At 45.1% G+C, this 23004-nt stretch overlaps 1 protein-coding gene across 4 annotated transcripts in view; it reads left to right on the plus strand.

Annotated features, from left to right (window-relative positions):
• DOCK11 (dedicator of cytokinesis 11) overlaps positions 1 to 23004 on the plus strand; it is a 481846-nt gene that overhangs the window by 331010 nt on the left and 127832 nt on the right. For 2 of the 4 annotated variants that reach the window (XM_073543480.1, XM_073543482.1), the window contains 4 exons: positions 2691 to 2804; positions 4070 to 4288; positions 7648 to 7705; positions 8035 to 8141. In XM_073543480.1, coding sequence (XP_073399581.1) covers positions 2691 to 2804; positions 4070 to 4288; positions 7648 to 7705; positions 8035 to 8141 — 498 coding nt within the window. The remainder of the gene's footprint in view (positions 1 to 2690; positions 2805 to 4069; positions 4289 to 7647; positions 7706 to 8034; positions 8142 to 23004) is intronic. The other 2 variants (XM_073543481.1, XM_073543483.1) reach the window with 1 other exon arrangement.

Below are 23004 nucleotides of genomic sequence, written 5' to 3' on the forward strand. Positions count from 1 at the left end.
CTGTCACAGTCCATGGCGTCGCTTACGAGAGCAATAGAGTCCCTCACCGCCTTTAGAGGGAACCTCCACCTCACTAGAGCCACCAGCCTGCAGGGGCCGCTCTCACTCCAGGCAGACCCAGAGGAAACCAATCCACACGGTGTCGCCCAGTCCATCCGGTGCCTTGGCATCCGTAAGCTCTGCTTCTCGCTCCCCGTCACCAGTGGTTGATAGCGAGCAGACCTCAGATTGCGGCCCAGATGAGCCCCTTGACCTGGACACTCCAGGGTCACGTGAAACAGTGGACAGCCTCATAGAAACCGTCAATCAGACCCTGGGGATTAAGGATGATCCCACAGCGGCTACGGGGCATAAGGTGGCATTTAAACGAGTGAAGCGGCCACACAGAATTTTTTCCTCTCACCCTGAGTTTGAGGACATAGTGCAGCGGCACAGAGAATGTCCAGACCGGCGTTTCTCGGGTCAAAAGGCACTCGAAACGAGGTATCCGTTTGCTCCGGACCTCCGTAAAAAATGGGTGGAATTACAGATAGTGGATCCTCCGGTTTCACGCCTGGCCACTAAGACCCTGTTATCTGTCCCTACGGTTGCCTCAATTAAGGATCCCACGGACCGCCTTATTGAGAGCCTAGCTCGTTCAGTATATGAGGCGTCAAGGTCTGCACTCGCTCCCTCGTTCGCAGCAACTTGGGTAGCTAAGGCTATGATATCATGGTCAGAAACATTAAACAAGGTCGCACAGGAGCAGGATCTACCTGCAGAAATTTCGGAGGTCGCAGGTCAGATGGTGATGGCTGGGGACTATGTATTTAATGTATCTTTGGATGCGGCAAATTGTTCGGCACTTGCTGCCGCCAATGCAATCTCTATCAGAAGAGCCCTGTGGTTGAGGACATGGCGAGCCGATTCTACTTGACTTCCCTGCCTTATCAGTACGGCCGCCTATTTGGGGAAAAGTTGGATCAACTTATCTCAGACTCCACAGGAGGAAAGAGCGGGTTTCTCCCTCAACAAAAGGTTAAACCGCTTTTTCGTCACCCAGTTCAGGCACGTTTTCGGGCTTTTCGCAACCCCGGGTGGACTACGGGGCCCAATTCCGCCGCCTCAGGCCACCCCAATCAGGATAGGGAGCGGCAGGTCTCATATAGAGCCAACCCATTGGGGAGAATGCGTGCTCAACAGGCCTGATCGAGGGGATCCAGATCCCAAAGATCATCGGCCAAATGACTTGAGGTCTTTACAATGATTAGCGCCCGGAAGCCTGCTTCAGCACGAATTTACCACCACCCCTGGAAGGTGTTCTTCGCTTGGTGTCGAGGCCGCGGTGTTTCTCCGCTGAGATTCTCGATCCCCAACATCTTGGCTTTCCTCCAGTCGGGGCTAGACTCGGGCTTGGCTCCAAGTTCCCTCAATTTGCAGGTGAAGTCTTTCATCCAGGGAGTCTCCCACTTGGTACCTCCCTATAAGGCACCTATGGACGCCTGGGACCTTAACCTGGTCCTAAGTATTCTGCAGGAAGCTCCTTTTGAACCGCTTCAGGATGTCTCTTTGAGGTACCTTTTTTGGAAAGTGGTGTTCCTAGTGGCCATCACTTCTATCAAGTGGGTTTCAGAGCTGGCGGCCCTATCCTGCCGAGCTCCGTTCATCACTTTCCATAAGGATAAGGTGGTGCTCAGACCAGCCCCTCCTTTTCTGCCGAAGGTCGTGTCCTCTTTTCACATTAATGAAGATGTTGTCTTGCCTTCATTTTGTCCAGCACCGGTGCACCGTGTGGAAAAGGCTCTTCAAACGTTAGACCTGGTAAGAGCCCTCCGGAGGTACGTGTTGAGGATGGCACCCTTTCGTCAGATAGACGCACTGTTCATGCTCCCCAAAGGGCGCAGGAAGGGACTCGCTGCTTCAAAATCGACCATAGCCAGATGGATTCGTTTGACTATTCAGGAGTCCTACCACATTAGAGGCACGCCAATTCCAGCAGGAATCAGTGTGCACTCTAGTCGGGCAGTGGGCGCCTCTTGGGCGCTTTGGCATCAGGCTTCGACGGAACAGGTTTGCAAGGCAGCAAACTGGTCCAGCCTGCACATATTTGCCAAACATTACAATATCCATACTCGGGCCTCAGCGGATGCGAGCCTGGGTAGAAGGATTCTCCAAGCAGCGGTGGCGCACCTTTAAACAAGAGGTGCATGTAGCTTGGATCGGTGAGTCAATCTCCCACCCAGGGACTGCTTTAGGATGTCCCACAGTCTCTGTGTCCCCCAATGAGGCGAAGGAGAAACAGGGATTTTTGTGATAACTCACCGTAAAATCCTTTTCTCCGAGACGCTCATTGGGGGACACAGCACCCACCCTGATAGCCAGTTGGCTCTTGTTTTGTTTAAATTAATTTGTGTCTACTTATTTGATATAAGGGTGGTGGTTTCCTTTGGACATGTTGTACCTGTATTGAGGTTGATTTTGTTGTCCTCCTACTGCTTTGGTACCAAACTGATTTCCGCCCGCAATAGTGGCGAGGGTGTATACTGCGGAGGAGCTAACCTCTTTTTTTCACTTAGTGTCAGCCTCCTAGCGGCAGAAGCATACACCCACAGTCTCTGTGTCCCCCAATGAGCATCTCGGAGAAAAGGATTTTACGGTGAGTTATCACAAAAATCCCTGTATTTCTTACAAAAAAGCATTGTTTTCTCTAGATCATAATTGCTGTAAGTCAGCTGATTGCGGACGTGGCTCTTAGCGGAGGATCTAGATTCCAGGAATCACTTTCTATCATTAACAATTTTGCAAACAGTGACAAAGCAATGAAGGTATGTTTCCAGTTATTTATTCATTTACTTTATTATAAATTGCTTAATTTGCTTGTAACACCAGTTTTTCTTAATGCCTAGCAGAACTACAAAGGAAATCCAGTTAAAATAATCTGAAATGTCATATGTGAGAATCTTCCTTTCTGTTAGAAATGGCTGTGGATTATTATAGTATAAAGCTGACATCATGTTTAATAGCGGTATAAAATGTTATGCAATCGTCAACAAAAATTAGTTGTGCAATGAAAATCTTCTAATCAGTCAAAAAATCTTTGGATAAGACCACATGTGACAGCTATTTGGTGGCTGACAATGGCATTGGCTAATTGCTTGTCAAATAATCATTTGATTGTATAGAAATGTGGTTTTTCAGATTAAACAATTGCCTGCACTTGTACACAATTCGGCTGTCCCGTGTTACCTTACCCTTATTGTTTATAGTTAGTTGTAACCAACAATGGATTAATGGATAAAACAGTAATCAAAAGTTCAACTGAAACTTTGGACACTAGTTAAGCAACTTATTAAAAGTGCTTTTTTTTTTTTTTTTAAATTGTCTCTCATTATGGACACATATATGGACTCAGTCTTTCTAGTTTTTTTTTTTGTTAATATAAGAATACTTGAAACATCACAACTAAACCTTTTAAAAATCTTCTCTAACTATGTAAATAACTATTGACTCTTAGTGGTAGCACAGTGAATATTCATCTCTCTTCAGCAGCGGGCACAGGCTTTAGCCGCAGCAGCCAGGTCCTGCCTCCTGTCACCCGCTGCTCCGCTTCTGCTGCTCCCCCTCCATCTTCAGGGACCTTCACTCGAGTATAAATCGAGGGAGGCATTTTCAGTATATATGGTAATACCCAAAACTAAAAACTCAGGTAAGAAATGAAATATGCTGAACTGAAGAGCTACAGAAGTGTAATGAATATTCTTGTATTATGTGGCTTTGCTTACAAGAATATTCAAGAATTTGTTGCTTTTGAACATTATTTTTCCTTTATCACGTATTTGCAGAAAGAAAGGGAAGAAACCTGTAATAGACTAAACATTTACATACATTCTATGACTAAGGGCCCTGAAGTGTGCCCGAAACGCGTAAGGCTTGGAGGGTTTTCCCTCTTATTTTAAATATTTTTAAGCTATTCTAGTAAAAGAAGATTTTATTTTACCTGAGTGGATGTCCTGGCATCACCTTTTCATCTCTTCATACATATATGTGTTGCTCACCTATATTTTTTTCCATTTCCTAATGTTACATAAAGCAGTCAATAGCGTTTCCCTCAGAAGTGAAAGATCTGACAAAGAGAATCCGTACAGTAATCATGGCAACAGCTCAGATGAAGGAACACGAACGAGATCCTGAGATGTTGATAGATCTACAGTATAGCTTGGCCAAGTCATATGCTAGCACACCTGAGCTTAGAAAAACCTGGCTGGAGAGTATGGCCAAGATCCATGTGAAGAATGGAGACTATTCAGAGGTGGGTGCCTTGTGGAAACCTTGTGTTGTTGGTTTTTTGATGTGTTAATGTGACTTCATTTTTTACAACTTTCGTTGCACATTCTGACCACGTAGTGTATGAAATACACAAATGTCACATACGGGTTCATCATCTGTATTTTGAAAAAATAGGTTACAGACCTCATTTATAGCCTAAAATTAAGGCAAGTGTGTGGCACTGATATGTATTTCAGGGTGATTTAAAAGATTTTTAAGCCTTTTCCCACGTTGGCCCATTGGCCCATGATAACATCAGACACTGTTTTAGTCGACAACCCCCAGAGCCCTTCCTCCTAACTGCCCAGCCCTCCTCCACAAAAAAACACTTCTCCACCATTACAGAAGATCGACTCTCCACTCTACTCTCAAGATCACATCTCACCACCTGTGCACTTGACCCAATCCCATCCCACTTCATCCCAAACCTCACCACAGTCTTCATCCCAACCCTAACCCATCTCTTCAACCTATCACTAACAACTGGTGTTTTCCCCTCAAGCTTTAAACATGCCTCAATCACACCTATCCTCAAAAAGCCCTCTCTTGACCCATCTGTATCTAGCTATCGCCCTATATAAAGCCCTATCTTGGCCCATCCTCTGTATCTAGCTATCGCCCTATATCACTTCTCCCCTATGCCTCAAAACTACTGGAACAACACGTCCATCTTGAACTGTCCTCCCACCTCTCTTCTTGCTCCCTCCTTTACCGCTTACAATCTGGCTTCCGGCCACACCACTCCGCTGAAACTGCCCTAACTAAGGTCACCAAAGACCTTTTAACCGCCAAGGCCAAGCGACACTACTCTGTCCTCCTCCTCCTGGACCTGTCCTCTGCCTTTGACACAGTGGACCATTCCTATTACTACAGACCCTCTCATCTCTTGGTAGCACAGACTTGGCCCTATCTGGTATCGCGTCATACCTAACAGACCGGACATTCAGCGTCTCCCACTTGCACACCACCTCCTCACCGCGCCCCCTATCCGTCAGTCACGCAAGGTTCAGTCCTAGGGCCCCTGCTCTTCTCCATTTACACCTTCGGCCTCGGACAGCTCATTGATTCTCATGGCTTTCAGTATCACCTCTATGCTGATGACACAGATCTACATCTCTGGACCAGATATCACCTCCCTACTAAACAGAATCCCTCAATATCTGTCTGCTATTTCATCCTTCTTCTCTGCTAGATTTCTAAAACTTAATATGGACAAAACAGAATTCATCATCTTTCCCCCATCTCACACGACCCCCCCCCCAACGGACCAATCCATTAAAGTAAACGGCTGCCCACTCTCTCCAGTCCCACAAACTCGCTGCCTCGGGGTTATCCTTGACACTGATCGCTCTTTCAAACCACATATCCAAACCCTTTCCACTTCCTGTCGACTTCAACTCAAAAACATTTCACGGAAGCATAGGCACCACCTGGTGGCAACAGAGAGGTCAGTCGAGCCGAGTCAGAAACCGAGAGTGTCATGATCGAGGTTGGATATGACAGGTTTTGAATGAGTAACCTTTTTTTTCCTTTGAGCTGCTTGCTTGGAGTTGGTTTTGCCCCCAGTGGCCATTAGGGTTATTACACAGTGGTGTCTTTTGTTCTAGTTTGCCCCCGGTGGTGGTGAGCGTTATTGCACGGGAATCTCTAACAGGTGTGAGACTCTGGCTCCTAACTATATAGGTGTGTCAGGTGTTCTCACTCACTGTTGGTGATATTGGTCTTTTCCAACCAGCCTTGGTGAAAGAAGGAACTTGAGAAGAGTCCCGGGCAGCTCAGTCAGAATCCTGGAGTGGCAGCTATGGTGTCAGCGAGGAGTTCTTGCAAAGCTTGGAGGAGTGGCCGCTATGGTGTCAGTGTGGAGTTCTTGCAAAGCTTGGTGGAGTGGCAGCTATGGTGTCAGCGAGGAGTTCTTGCAAAGCTTGGTGAAGTGGCAGCTATGGTGAAAGCTGCACTCGGATGCTGGACTCTGTTGCTGTAAAGCTGCACTCGGATGCTGGACTCTGTTGCTGTAAAGCTGCACTTGGATGCGGGACTCTGTTGCTGGAAAGCTGCACTCAGGTGTTGGATCCGGGTGGAGGAAAAGATGCACTCAGGTGTCGGACTCTGTTGCTTGGAGCATTAGCAACAGAGCAAAGCTAAGTGGGGTTTCCCTGTTTGCACTAAAACACACATTGAGGAAAGTGACAGTGGTGGGATTAGAGTCTGCACCGTCCACTTCACTAGTAAGGGATTGGTTCAGGGCGAGCTAGGGATTGCAGGTATCCTGATCGGCGCCCAGTGCGGAACAGGCCTAGGGATCGTTAGGAGTGTAGAGACACTGACTCAGAGGAGTGCAGGAGGTCTCCACGTCCCCGTTCCCTATCGCAGGGCCACCATTGTAATTGTTTTCCTGGTTTTCCCCTTTATTCTGAAATTCGCCCTGCTGGAGGCAGTGTATCCAGACTTACGTGTACTACTGAAATTCGCCTGCTGGAGGAGGTGTATCCGGCTGCATGTTCTATTATTTAAATTCGCCCTGCTGGAGGCGGTGTGGCCAGTCACACGTGACCATGACAAGACGGAACGAAGCCAGTCACACGTGACCATGAAAAGAGGGAATGAAGTACCAGAGTCAAATACAAGCCAGAAGTCAGAACCAGATGGGAGCAGAGGTAACAGAGACGTGAGACAATCAAACAGGCTGGGTCACATACCAAGGGGTTCAAACACAGGGAGCGAACACTAAGGTAAGCGGGGAGGCAGGAAAGGGAAGTTACTGGATCAGAGTACTCAGGCAGAGGACAAAGCATGGTATCAAAGGTTCAGCTGCTCTAACCTGGGAGCATGAACTATCACTGCAGACTGAAATAGCCCCATAGAACCCAAAACGAGGCAGAGAAGGTTAACTCGTGCACAACCAGACTGGGGAGAGAATAACAAGAAGCAAACGCCGGCCTGGATTATACCAATGTATTAGCTTACCTAGATCACATTTATATCTTGGATTAGCATCCCTTCTTTTCTCCTTTTACAGCACCCTTCCATTTTAACCTGCTTTTTCATGAATTTTATAAATAAAATATTTTCTTTTACAAGAAACATAGCACTTCATTATTTCCATGGTGAAATTCATATTTGGGTAAGTGTTCGCTGTAAAAATATTGATCATTCTGAAGTGTGAACCATGGATTTAGGCAAGTTGCACATTACCGTAATTGGAAAAACTTCATATAAATAGTGTTGGTATATGTATTAGTTGGATTACTATCTGGATCTCGTTACATTTGAGGAAAGAAATGTCTGTCTGAAATTACGGTAAATATGTGAAGAAAATGCAAATGATCTGATTGTTTTTTCTAGGCTGCAATGTGTTGCATCCATGTAGCTGCCCTAGTTGCTGAATTCCTCTACAGAAAAAGTAAGTTTTGCATTTCTGAATGCCAGTTTTTCATTCCTATCTTGTCAATAATTAGATAATTATTAAAGGTAAGGATTCAGCAGGGAAAATTAATTATCGTCCTCCTTGTACTAAAATTTGCCAGGACTGCACTTTTCAGTTCACTATTCTGGTGCTTGGAAAGCGGGGTTTTCTGCATATGACAACCCCTATAGTAAAAATCACAAGCGGGGGGTTTGGGAAGCTCTAAATATACTGCTATCACGATGCTGGAGGCATACTGTAGTGCAGGTGAATAATATCCTTATTGAATGGAGTAATCCTGATTAAACCATATTTTTTTTTATCAGAACTTTTTCATAGTGGTTGTTCTGTGTTCAAGAAGATCACACCAAATATCGACGAGGAGGCAGCCATGAAGGAAGATGCTGGTGTACTGGATGTCTACTACAGTGAGGTAACAGTACATTGCTTTAATTTACTGTTCCGGCATATATAGACATAGCATTTATATGAGAAGCGGGATGGCAAAATGTCACATTTTATTACAACCATTAGATACATAGTAACCCAAACATTACATTTATAATGTTGGCTTTACCCTCTGAAGCCAATGTTATTTGCACACCGGCTGAAGCTAAATAAGATGGCACCTTTAACAAACAAACTGTAATTTTACCTGGCCCGCTTGTGTTTATTCAATTTTATTGTGACAGAGTTTAGATAAAAGATATAAATGATATTTGTGAGTTCATGGGCAATTCTGCAAAACTGTTTAATGTGACAAGCAGCTGAACATGGATTCAAGTACTCAGTCAAATCTTAGTCGTACTATACGTTAATTGTATCGGGGACCTTTACTCCTTTTTTGTTTGTTTGTTTAACCTTCTACAGGAGACCTTTTTTTTTTTTTTTTTCTTAAATGCATGTACTTGTATGGATACAGCATTTTAGCAATTCGGTTTCATTAAAAATGTGGCACTATTTTGGCTCTTTGTCTTCCTGCACATTGAACTTTGACGTTCTCTGTGGTTTTAAATCAACTGAGAAGAGCTCAATTAAAGACAGATAAATTACAAATTCTCCCATTGGTTCATCAGAGTGAACTCACTGATGGATTCTGAGTTAACTCATTCTGTATGCATTGATAGCGCAACACAGAGGTTATAGAAGGCAAGCATTTTTAAGGGTATGTTTCCACTTCCGGACTACAGTACATCAGGATTTGCTGCGGATTAGACGCTGCGTACAGCTGCAGCGTCCAATCCGCAGCGTCCAGATGTTACAGAATAGTGGAGGGGATTTTATGAAATCCCGTCTCCACTATGTGTGCACGGCAGCATACGGCGGCCCTGCGTATTCTGACATGCGGCGCGTCTTTCCGGACTGCAGCATGTCTATTTATCTTACGGAGACGCTCAGTCTCCAAGATGAATAGCACCATTCTATGTATAGGATGCGGTGATTCCGCATGTGCTCACTGAACACATCCGGAATCAGCGTGTGTACAACAGGGGGCGGCGCTTTGGGCGGAGCGAGGTTTCCGCTCCATCCAAAGTGCTGCCAGTACGCAGCGTGGACACATACCCTAATGAAACATAATTGCAACAATGATTTTTAGTCCAAAATGCATGCATTTTTGTGAGGGGAAAAAAACTGTATAGGTGGACAATCCCATTGGAATCTCAGTAAATAGACAGATATACATATTGTATGTTGAATGAGAAAGGCATCAAAAAGCGTGCTCGTTAATTCTAATGACACAGGTATTCCCACTTCAAGTCTTTTGAAACTACCAGGTATTTGGACTTTGCAAAATACCTTTAAAAAAAAATACAATTTGACACAATTTTATATCTCCCATATATCTTTTTATATTTCACACTTGTTTACAAGTAGCAGTTAAAGGCTGATTACAAATGCATGTTGTGAGCTCCATTTTTCAGTACTGTCAAAGGTATTGAAATGGAATTAAAGGGGTTATCAAAATTTTGAAAGTTATCCCAAGTCTAAAGGATATGGAATAATTTCTCAATCGATGAAGGTCCGACCTCTGGGTCCTGCACCCATGCTCAAAACTGGTTCTCCAAAAAGCGCAGTGCTTGGATGGTCTTTGTTACTAAACTGAGCGGCAGTGAGCATGATTGCCCAGCATTTCATAAACACAGAGCACTTCAGAGCCTCAATTCTAGGGATCGGCAGGGGTCCCAGCAATTGAACCCCCAGCGATCAGGAAGTTATCCCCTATGTTATCAATAGGGAAAAACTTACAAACTTGAGGCAACTCCTTTAAAGGGAATCTGTCATCTGGTTTGTGCCACCTATTCGGGGCATGATATAAGTACATAGTACCTGATTCCAGAGATGTCACTTTCTGGGCTGCTTACTGTAGTTTTCATAAAATAATTGTTTTATCAGTAGATTATCAATTGTGGACTATTAAGTGCTGCCAGATAGTCAAGCATATTTGTGAGTTCTGTTTAGCACCACCCCTACTAGTGATTGGGAGCTTTTGTGTGCACTGTGCATAGGCAGAAAGCTGCTAACCAGTGGTGTGGGCGGGGTTATAAAGAGGTCAGCATTCAGAGAACTGCTACATCTGCAGCAGATAAAACAGTGATTTTATAAAAAATAATGGCAACAAACACCCAGTAAGTGACACATTGTTGGAATCAGGGTCTCTGCCCCTACATTAGGCTGCTTTCAGAAAGGGTAGTCAAAATAGGAACAACAGTATCATCAATGATGATCAGCTTTTGGGCACGTGCACTGAATCTCGGTGTACACCCCAGCTTCATGTCCTATGTGCGCATGCTCCGGAGCCACTGAGCGTCACTGGCCACATGACAGTTTGTGAGCGTGCATGCTGTGTGCACCTGTCTTCCCGCTTACCACGCTGACACTCAGCGGCTCCAGAGCATGGGCGTGGAGAATTTCAAAACACATTTGATTGACCATGACTGAAAAGCTAGAGCTGCCCACCCCTATGACAAAAACACAAGGTGTGTGGGGCAATTATCAAAGTATAAAAAATGATTTTTGCGCTAAATACTGGGAAGTTTTGCGTGAGACAAACACGTTAGTGATGCAATGTGAATCACTAGCATGACATTGGGGGCAGTTTAATACCAATAAACGATGTGACAAGGTTCCCTTTAAATGAGAATTTTTTTTTTTTATTTAATAAATAACATATAAAATTGAAGATATGGGAGTTTAAAAACAAAGCCACGTTGGGCAAAAAGAAGATATGGCAGAGATGATAAATACAGGCAATATAGTACAATATGTAATGTGCAGTGCTACAGGAATGGGACATAAATGCAACAATGATGTAATTGCAAGATGTGATGTAAGTACATGTGTATTCATGCTACACCAGGTGTTATGGTGGATGTGCAACTGTCAGTGTAACATGTGTCTTGCATTACTTGGATAGAAACATGTGGATCAGGTTATAAGACGCAAAGTGCCTAACTATAATATTAATCCACAGACCATGAGAAGAAGATAAAGTGCCTACCACTACATAACAGTAGCATGATTATAACTACCAAACAGGATTATATAAAGTGCAAAAGTGGACTCATACCAGAATGTGCCTGTATCAGTGCACATGAAGAAGGCAACACTGAAACGCGCCTTGGTGCAGTGATGCAGGTATATTCTAGTAAGGGTCCATTTTTGCACTTTTTATAATCTCAGTTTAGTATTTAGAATCTTGGTAATGTTATATAGCGCTAGGCACTTTATTTTCTTCTGAAACACTGTGTATCAATTTTTTTGGCCAGATTTCCTGTACCTTGTATGGTAAAATGAAAGGTGTCATTTAGAACTACAGCAGAAAAAACTTTTCTTATCAACAATAGGAATCAGTACAGGCTAATGGCTTGTATGGGCAACAAGGCCAGTCCTCTGTTAGACACTATGAAGTTATATTTACTGGCATCTCAATCTGTAAAGTAATTATCAAATTAGAATACATCAAATAAAAAAGTGTTTTCAGGTGACAGGGAAGATTAACAGGTGAGACAAGAGATCTTACCTGCCTGGTCTCTTGTCACACCTGCTAATCTCCCCTGTCACCTGCACAACCGCACCTTACCATGTTATCCATGTAGTGGAATAAAGGACTATATCTTCAAGGATCAGGAGAGTGCTGCAATTCTTTTGTTTTCCTTTTGGTCTATCAACGCATGCTATGACTATGCACCACCCTGAAGAGATCCACTTATATGAAGTTTATTGGATACGCAGACACGATAAAAGGTTTACAATTGGTGCCTCGATCTCCACTTGATTTTATTACAGAACAATTTTTTTTTCTCTACTTATCTATTTCTTCTGCATTAACCACTTATTTCAGTCTTCGGACTCTCTTTACAGAGGCAGAGATTAGATGGATTTTTAGAGTTACTGAGAGACAAGATTACAGCTTCTGCCCATAGTAGTCTACATAAAAGAGAGATGGAGGCGAGAACATGATTTGAGAGAGATAGATAATCTTTATTTTTATATAGCGCTAACATATTCCGCAGTGTTTTACAGTTTGCACACATTATCATCACTGTCCCAATTGGGGCTCACAATCTAAATTCCCTATCAGTATGTCTTTGGAATGTGGGAGGAAACCGGAGGAAACCCACGCAAACATGGGGAGAACATACAAACTCCTTGCAGATGTCCTTGGTGGAATTTGAACCCAGGACACCAGCACTGCAAGACTGCAGTGCTAACCACTGAGCCACCATGCTGCCCCTAAAGGTACTGCTGCTTCTAGTCAGTATCTTCCAGTTACATCTCCATAGTAGAATCACGGGTGCACTACAGTGCTGTGTATGGGAAACATCATAGCAGCCTGCTCTGGGAATGCCATCAATAAATGAAGGCTACTAGAAATACAGTAATTAGGCATAGTATTATTCCTTGTGTACATATAACTTGTTCTGAAAAGTTACCCAGAATAATAGGTACACTTTTAACAGAGTATATAATGTCCTCTTTATAAGCCCATATAATATAAATACAAACCACAAAATCAAAAAAAATTTATCATCTATCTAGTGCCTAGGTCACATCGACCCCCAGTTGCAGTCAACTCAGTACTTAATATTTTCCCGTGGAAGTTTCTCACTTCTGTGACCTAATATAAGTTTAGACTTCTTCTGAAGTAGGGAAAGGTCAAGTTCTTGTTACGCTTGTATTTATAATTTATCTAACCACAATCACATAGGCTGTGAGAATACATACATGCACCATCATAAGTCACTCTGCGACTAATTGAGAAAAACTATTTGCATGGAACTATCTACACCTCTAACAATGTGCATTAGGGGCTGTTGGTGAGCTATCTGTCTGTAGTTATGTTCTGATAAACCTTTCCGTTAATGTTCTGTTAGTGTGCGCAACCGACTGTACACAGACACTACCCTGACCATTATTCATTGTATGTGGTCAAAGCAAATTTGTCCTTGAAGAAACTATTGGACTAGCCTCAGGCTACAACCATTCTTCCCTTTTTTATCCCATTTCATTTAAGAACCCGATTGCAATGGAATTTTAACACAGTGTATATTTTACATGGGGAGTGAGTATGCTCTTATAATGCTTGCTCTTATAAATAGAGGGCTGGAGTCAGGGCCTCTATAATGTCAATATGCCATAAGCACATGGACATGGGCTTGTTTTCTTGAGATAACTTCTTTAAGGCACCAGTCCAACAATTCTTTTTACGTCACCGCTTGAGTGGTGCCACTAATCGAAGTTCCGTGCCCTAGTATATTTGCCAGCTGGAATCTTCTGTTATCGACACCGGTCCGGTCGGTCTTCTGCAGGTTGTGACTTGCCAAAAAGCTCCAGTATTTTCTGGGTGATTCGGAAGTTACTGCTTAATGTAAGTCTATGAGAGACAAAACAAGGCTCTCATAGACTTGCACTGAGAGCTTGCGAGTGTTACCTCACATGACGGCAGATTGGGACTCGAGTTGCACTGGGAACAGCTGAAGACAGCAGCTCGTACAGTATAATACTAAGGTCAGGGAACTTAGATTGGAGGCATCAATGATGAAATAGTTAAAGCACCATCCAGCATTTTTTTCTATCTCATCTACAAAGACTGCTGTTCTATTAGCATCCTTCCTGTAGTCATCCTTTTAAAATGTTAGTGAGATCCGAGAGCCTGAATTAGGAACACATTTTAATATTGCAAACAAAAGAAAACAAGATAAAAATTTTGCACTACCATCAATCAATAGAGTTGAACAAACAATTGTTGAAAACTATATTCCAATGTTTATGTCGAAACCACATGGAAGCTGGACAAGGGTAGTGCAAACTTCCTTGGCCAACACTCGAATGCCAGCATTCTGGGCACCTCTTGTGATCACAAGGCCTCTTCAACATGCTGACGCCGCAGTTGAGTGCCAGCTAAGGAAGTTACCACTGATATTTTCCATCTGCCACTTATTCCAACTCCGTATTTCAGAGTACTGACATGGAAGCTGGACGAGGATGTTGTGAATCTTTTTCGCTCAACTTTATCAATGACTTGATTATTATGATTGATGTGGTTAGTGGAAATAGTTAGGGAGCAATGTGACTAAAGTGCAGAGCAGATGAAGGAATATCATATTCCCTATTTTCCTGTTTGCTACATTAAGATAAATGTTGAAATCGGGTGAGTCATGGCCACAAATTGCACATGCATCTGGATCCACGTGCAGCTCAGTGTGCTGTGCCGTGAAGCGGAAAAGTGCAAAAGTCTGCCAATCAAATAAGCACCATCTCATCCTTAAAACAGTCATAACTAGCGCATTTTGTGATTTTTTTTTTTTTTTTTTCTCACACAAACTTTATATCTATTGGTGCAGCGTGCAACAGCCCTCGTATGGGGCCATTCCGTTCACTGTTATCCACCACGACGCAGTGTCCACAGCCGATAGAATAACCACAGACAACAGGTCTCGGGTATAAGGCTGTGTGCACACGATGCGTTTTGTTAAGCGTTTCCGCAGCGTTTGAGCCGGCTCAGATGCTGCAGAAACGCTTAAGGGTATGTGCACACGTTGCAGAAAATTTCTGCACAAAAACCTGAATCCCTTCCCAGAAACCGCACCTATTTTTCCGCGGCGGTTTTTGTGCGTTTTTTGCGCGGTTTTGATGCGTTTTTGATGCGTTTTTTACCGCAGCGGTTTCTAAAAGCATGGGAGAAGCCTAAACCGCGGAAAAAAACGCAAAATTAATGTGCATGCTGCGGTTTTTACCACGATGCGGTTTTTTCGCGGTAAAAAACGCATCAATGTGCACACAAAGTGCAAAATGCATAGAAATGACTGTGCAGCTTATTTTTAGCAGTTTTATAGCGGTTTTATAGTGAAAACCGCGGTAAAAACCGCTAAAAAAGTGCTGTGTGTGAACACAGCCTAACAGCTGCTTTACTTCAGCAGAACGGGGAGAAATAACATGGAATTATGGTAACAGTACACATGGGGAATCCACGACCAATACAGTTCAGGATTGGATTCTGACACAGAATTGAGGTTCTGGAGCTTTAAGAACCTGTATTAATTAGGAGCATTACTTGCAGGTAGTTATAAGGCTAAGTGCACACGTACCGGAACTCTCGCGGAAATTACCGCGAGAATTCCGGAATTCCAGTCCGCGGGAAAATCGCATTTTAAATTCCCGCGATTTTCCCGCGGAAAAACTAGCATTTTGCAAGCGTATTTAGCTTGCAAAATGCTAGCGTTTTCCAAGCGATATGGAGCATCGCTTGGAGAACTGATTGACAGGTTGGTCACATTCGTCAAACATAGTGTTTGACGAGTGTGACCAACTTTTTACTACTGAGGCCGCCTATGCAGCATCAGTAGTAAAAGATAGAATGTAAAAAAAAATAAAAAATAGTGTTATTCTCACTCTCCGACGTCCCGCGCATCCGTTCCCAGTAATCCTTTGCGAAAATGCCCGCGATGACGTCAGTTCTCGCGGGATCGCGACGTCTCGTGGTCATTCGCGATGACGTCGCGCGAATGACCGCGAGACTTCGCGATCCCGCGAGAAGGGACAACATCGCGAGCATTTTCGCAAAGGACTACTGGGAACGAGAGCGTGAAGAGAAGCGGGAAGGCTGCGCGGGACGCCGGAGGGTGAGAATAACAATATTTTTTATTTTTAAATTCTATTTTTTACAGGGATATGGTACCCAAAGCCTGGAGGACAGTCTCCTCTCCTCCGGACCATGGGTACCATCCGCAATTGTTCTGCTTACTTTCCGCATGGTGTGCACAGCCACATGCGGGAAATAAGCGGAACAATGCATTCCTATGGGTGCGGGATCGCCGCGATTCCGCAAATTAATGAGCATGCTGCGGTTTTTACCGCGAAGTGATTCCGCCGCGGTAAAAACCGCAGCATTAGCACAGCATTGCGGAATCCCATAGGAATGCATGGGATGCTTATTTTTCGCATTTTCGCGGCAAAATCGCGCGGTTAAAACCGCCGCGGAAACGCGAAAAAAACGCCACGTGTGAACTCAGCCTAAGAACTTCAAAATCTCTTGGTGGCATAAAGGCAAAAGAGAAAATATTTGGCAATATTTACAGACCTGAAATCCCGTATTCATTTTCTCAGCTGGTCACGGTACGTGCAGAAATATACTTGAAGTAAATGATGGATAATTTGCGGTTAGGCGGGGGACCCTCCATTACCTCAACACGCAGAGCAATAGGTTCTTTTGTACACATTTAGTGCAACCTAATGCTGTAGAAACACGCCTTAAATCGGAAAGCAGGGATCCAGGGTAAAAAAAGTTAAAAGTGGGGGCGTGGCATGGCGAGCGAGGAGTGAGGACGCATGTAAGAGAGCTCCCGCTCCAGCACCGGTGACCGACCCGAACAGAGCCCAGCATACTCACCCCACCTTCCGATGTCGGCTAGGAGGACCAGGGGGAATACGTCCGCGGGCCCCTCAGCACCCGACAGCACTCCCAGAGGCATCTCCCGCTACCTTATAGGAGCGGGAAGAAGGAAGGCCGCGGGCGCCATGACAGGTGTGGAGACCGGAGCGCAGCAGGCCCCGCCGCCACCAGGAAGTAAGGTGCAGGCGGGAGGAGAGAGAACTGGTGAGACGGCAGACGGAAGGGGACCCCCTGGGAGGAACGGGGGCACATCCACGGGGGCCCAGCAGGCAGCGAGGCTCTCTCCTCCAAATAAATCCTCTGGGGCCCAGGAGACCCGTCAATCACAGGGGCACCACGCGGATGGTCCCGCGCAGACACAGGTCGGCGGATCACATAAGAACCCCGGGGGGATGAATGCAGAACAGAGAGGCGGCAGTGTCCCCCCAGACGTCGACATAGCCACTACAGCTGTCCCTGCAGCACTAGGAGCAGCAGACCCCATGATGATGGACACCGCAGCATCAGATATACAAAATGATGCAACCCGCCGACCAGACGCACTCCTGACACCGCAACACGGGAGATCACCCTCTTCTACGACAGGGTGCTCCGTAACACCCATGGGAGCTGATTTCAGTCTATTATACAATAAGATAAAAGATATCCCGACGAAGCAGGATATGGAGCAGTACATTGCTCGTTTGGAATGCTCCTATAAGGCTGAACTTTCCGTACTAAGAGATGATATTCAACAATGTGGCGAGAAAGTGGAATCTCATGACCAGCTTATAGCCTCCCTAACCGAAAGAATGGAGGCTCAGGAAGCCGCCACAGCCGCACAAGCAAGACAGTTGCAAACTCTAGCAGAAATGCTGGATGATTCTGAGAATAGGGGATGCAGAAATAATATAAGAGTAAGGGGATTGCCTGAATCTATACCCCCCCAGGAGTTGAACACCACTTTGAGAGATATTTTTAACTCGGTACTAGATAGGCCTCAGGATGCCCCACTGGAACTGGATCGTGCCCACAGGTCCCTGGGCCCGCGTCCCAGCGAGCAAGATCCACCGAGAGATGTGATATGCCGGGTTCACAAGTACCAACTTAAAGATGCGGTCATGGGAGCAGCCAGGAAAGCAAAATCCATAAACCACTTGGGATCTCGTATACAGCTCTTCGCAGACTTGTCCAGATGGACACTACAGAGACGCAGAGCTCTCCGCCCCCTCTTAGACGAACTACAACGACGCGGCCTTCCCTATACTTGGGGATTTCCATTCTGTCTTCGGGTTCGGAAGGGAGGTAGAGTGCATTGTTTGAGCCATCCTGGCGGAGTTCCGGCGTTCTCAGCTGCCTTGGATCTAACGGAGGTGGATATACCTGACTGGCCACCCCTGCCTTCATACTATAGACTTGAAGGTCTCCAAAGAGGCCAGAACCCTCAGCAGCAATGTCGTCGCAGGGGCCGGCCCAATGGTCCAGGGCACATGCATTCGGTAGACGACGAGGCTGGATAGTATGCCTTGTCCTAAAGTGCAGGTGGCCCTGCGGTGTTATGTTTTGAGGGATAACTTACAGTCTAGAAGGTTATATTGGTTCTGAGTTTAAAAGCGAAGTATTCATAATACTATCAGTGTTGTCGATATCGAAAACAGTTAAGAATTGGGGTATGCTTCACTAGCCTATAATTAGATATTATACGTATATTCTCTATCTGTTCAGTCCCCGTTATAAAGGGAATATGATGGTTAAATCATTACGGGGTCAGGAACCGGGGGAGTAGGTGTCTCCAACTCCTCTTTTTGCTGTACACTTAACCCCCGGAGGCGCTGTTTTGCCATTGAGGCACGCAGCTGTTATATTTTACCTCCAACAGGTTTTCCTGGAGTGTGCTTACTTACACTCGTATAGTTAAAAATCCTGTTTCTTTGTCTTCTTTCTCTTTTTCCTTTTTCTAACTTCTCGTCTACTTTCTTTGTTAATACCCACTCCCTTCACTAGCTCTCCCTCCCTCATCAACAACGGGCGTAGGACTCCGAAGCCGATCCATCTTGTTAGCCGTAGCCTGCATCCTTGACCTCACGCTGCAGATACAATGTCGGGTAAGACCACTGTACAAAAGATAACATTGGGCTCTTTGAATACTAGAGGCTTTAATACTCCGCAGAAGCGGTCACATATTTTACATGGTATGCATAAGAAAAGAGTAAATATAGTAATCCTGCAAGAGACACATTTTAAAGTCGGACACATCCCTAATATTCACGACAGACACTACACGACCTGGTTTCATAGTGCTAACCCGGATTCACGCTCCTGCGGGCTATCTATAGCGCTCCATAAATCTCTCCAGCATAACATATTGGACACCTTGGTTGATACGGAGGGCAGATACGTGCTTTTGAAAATTCAAATTTTTTCAACCACATATACTATAGCGGGTTGGTACGCTCCCGGCCGGGACCAAATACGAGCTGCTAGATCTTTCCTGAAGATCGTGGCTGAGTTTGCTGAGGGGGTGGTCATACTGGGAGGTGACTTTAACATGACTCTTAACCCGACTCTAGACTCCACGGCAGCGAAGTCATATCTTTCATATCGTCAGCTATCCTCACTGAAAAGGGATCTCCAGGATTTGCGACTCACTGACGTCTGGAGACTTTGTAATCCCAATGAAAGAGACTATACGTTCTTTTCCACACCGCACAACTCTTATGGGAGGATTGATTTCTTTCTCCTTAGCCACTGTGCATTGGCCTGGAACCCGAGACCTTCTATCGGGAGTTTTCTATGGTCGGATCATGCTCCAGTGTTTCTGGACATTAGCCCTCCTGACTCGGGGCTGCGGCAGTGGACGTGGAGATTGAACGATAATCTTTTAAAAGATAATACTTGCGTGGCCGACATCAAGTCTACCATAGCGGACTTCTTACAAGACCATGCACATGACACCACTGCCATCCCTGTTAAATGGGAGGCCCTTAAATGTGTTCTTAGAGGGGTTCTCATTAAGCATGGATCTCGCTTGAAATGAATAAAAAGTAAAGAGATTACAGACTTGACAGAAAAGATATTGACGTTAGAGACGAAGCATAAAACGGACAAGGACACGGAAACGCTGATTGACTTGATCAAATACAGAGACGATCTGAAGTCCCTACTGAGTGAAAAATACCGACACCACAGAAATCGCTTTAAAAGTATATTATACGGTCAAGCTAACAAATGTGGACGTCTACTGACCAGGTTCTTGCATCCGCGTAACCAGACTACATACATCTCTTCTCTCCAGCAAAAAGGGGGTCGAGCGACGTCAAACCCGACAGAAATTTTGGACATAATGAGGCGTTACTATCATACATTATATAATATTGGTGGAGATTGTCCCCCTCAGTCACCTTTGGATCCTCAACCATGCATAGAATCTTATATTCACGACACCGCCCTTCCCACACTGGCCACGGATTTAACTATCCCGTTGGATTCGGACTTTACGACAGAGGAGATTGTTGAAGTCATCCAAAACACTCCGGCTGGTAAAAGCCCGGGACCGGATGGGTTTTCCCCTCATTTCTATAAGATGTTTCAGGAACAACGTAGCCCTATTATGACGGGGGTATTTAACTCCATCACAGCTGAGTCCCCGTTCGCCCCACAGTCTTTAGAGGCTTTTATTACGGTGTTGCCGAAGCCGGGCAGGGACCCTAAATTAGTAACAAATTACCGCCCAATATCTCTCATCAATGTTGATGTAAAATTATACGCCAAAATACTGGCAAATCGACTGGCTCCTCTCTTGCCCTCAGTAATACATTCAGATCAGGTGGGATTTGTGCGAGGAAGGGAGGCGAGGGACGGCATAAGTAAGACCCTCAACTTGACTGCCTATGCTAAATCGAAATGTAAACCGTTGGTTGTACTGTCGATGGATGCGGAGAAGGCCTTCGACCGTGTGCACTGGGGCTTCATGTTTTCGGCCCTACGACAGCTGGGCCTGGGAAACCGTTTCCTGCATAGGGTCGCAGCCCTATACTCTGGCCCGTCGGCCAGGGTCAAGGTAAATGGAGCAATGTCGGGCTCTATGACCATTGGGAACGGGACCAGGCAGGGGTGCCCTTTGTCGCCCCTTCTATACGCGATAGTTATGGAGCACTTGGCAGTGGCGATCAGGAAGAACCCTAGTGTACACGGTCTATGGGTGGATGATATTCATTATAAAGTCTCTCTTTATGCGGATGACCTCTTAGTGTATATATCCCAGCCACACATAACCCTCCCATCATTGATGGAAGAGTTCCAAAAATACGGAGAGGTCAGTAATTTCAAGATTAACTTTCAGAAAACTGAAGCCCTAAATATATCCCTAGGACAGACTGAACTTACAAGACTTATGGGAAATTTCCCCTTTCGGTGGAAGACTGGGGCCATTCAATATTTAGGCATTCAAATCCCTACTGACACGACCGACTTATATAAATTAAATTATGTGCCTTTGTTGGAGTCGACTCTGAAACGGTTGAGGGAATACGGACGGAAGAACATCTCATGGTTTGGCAGGATGAATTCATTTAAAATGGACATTCTTCCTAGGTTTTTATATCTATTCCAGGCGGTCCCGATAGTGCCGCCGAAGACATTCTTTCAGACCATTAGATCTGCGTTAATCGCTTTACCTGGCAGACATCTAAACCTCGTCTTAAATATTCTATTCTAACCGCCCCGAAACCCAGAGGTGGAGCGGGCCTCCCTGACCTGGAACTCTATCACAGAGCTTCCCTACTTGCACGTCTGTTTGACTGGCAGTTTGGTCATCTTTCTAAACAATGGGTTCAACTGGAACAGGTATCTTTCGGCGTCCCATTGCGTCATCTCCCGTGGATCAGACGTACTGAACAGGTTGCAAATGACTATAAGGGACCAACAGGTTTCTTGACTCGAGAAGTTCTACGGGTCTGGAATCGTGTTAAACATAAACAGAAACTGATCAGTAATTTGAACCCACTGTCACCGATATTTGGTAATCCGGACTTTCCCCCAGGGTGTCACAGAGACCAATTTTTAGGTTGGCATAGGAGTTCTGACTTACGATTGGGACAGATACTAGTAGACGGAAATTTTCCGACATGGGATGCCTTACGGGAAAAGTTCCCTAGTAGGTCACTCTCCTGGTTGGAATATAACCAGTTGAGATCGTTTATACCGGGACGTTTGGCCGACCGTGCTTCTCGCCCTCCCATGACGCGGTTGGAAGCTCTCTTACAAATGCAAGACCCTCCCTCACATTTGATTTCCTTTTTATATAAGGAACTTCACTCAGGGGAATCGGAAGGGGTTCCAAGTTACATCCGCGCATGGGAGGAGGAGATGGGTTGCAAGTTCTCGAAGGAGGACCTTGATAAAGCTTTTCTTTATACACATAAAATGTCTCCGGCCGGGGGCGCTCAAGAGAAAAATTATAAGATACTAACTAGGTGGTATCTGTCCCCCGTTAGATTGAAGTCCATCTTCCCGACATTGGATGATACATGGTGGCGCTGTGCAATGGAGAGAGGCACGCTATACCACATATGGTGGCAATGCCCTGCTATACGACCCTTCTGGGAAGGGGTGTTTTGGGCCTACCAGGAGATCTCTGGGAAATGTGTCCTTCCCTCCCCACAAATTGCCATTTTATCAATTCTCCCGGGTTCCATATCCACACAAAAGAAGAGCCTTCTCCGGTTTTGTATTACTGCAGCAAGGATGGTGATCCCACGCTACTGGCTTACAACGACAAAGCCAACTATAGCAGAGTGGTTATCAGAGTTTATAGACATTTTTCGTATGGAGGAGTTGATGGCTGAATTGGAGGGAGATAATTCCCGTTTGATTCGAACATGGCAGCCCTGGATCGTGTTCAGGGAGACGCCTGGACTACTTCGATTGACCGAAAATGTTTCTTAGAGGCCGGCTCGGAGGTCTGAAACCCATCCCTCTGTCCCCCCCCCCCCTCCCTGTGAGTTATCCTTTTCTTTCTGATTCCTCTCTCTCTTTGATATTCGTAATACACCCTCACAGGTTATGGGCAAAATGTTGGCGAATCCGGTATGGCTTGGTGTATAACCGTGTATAATACTGTATCTTGTACCTTATGTCTTGTATGTTATATGTTAAAATCTTTTCAACTCCTTTCAATAAAATAGATTCAACATAAAAAAAGTTAAAAGTCTTCAGCCATCTTTGCTGTAGAAGTCAGGGGAAGATCCAAGGCATTAGGCCTGGCTGTAAGTCTTTAGATGAAGAGAAAGATGAACCTCCAGGCTTGGAGCCTGGAGAGGGGTCAGGAGACCCCTCACATGAGGCCCAGAAGCAGCGTCTGGGTGCTCTGCCTGTTCTGACCCCTCTTTGTTTGACATGGATGGCGCGATCCCAGGGCCCGGGT

This window comes from Dendrobates tinctorius, unplaced genomic scaffold, assembly GCF_039654945.1.
Source record: "Dendrobates tinctorius isolate UK_male_01 unplaced genomic scaffold, ASM3965494v1 ptg000133l, whole genome shotgun sequence".
Classification (NCBI taxonomy): Eukaryota; Metazoa; Chordata; class Amphibia; order Anura; family Dendrobatidae; genus Dendrobates; species Dendrobates tinctorius.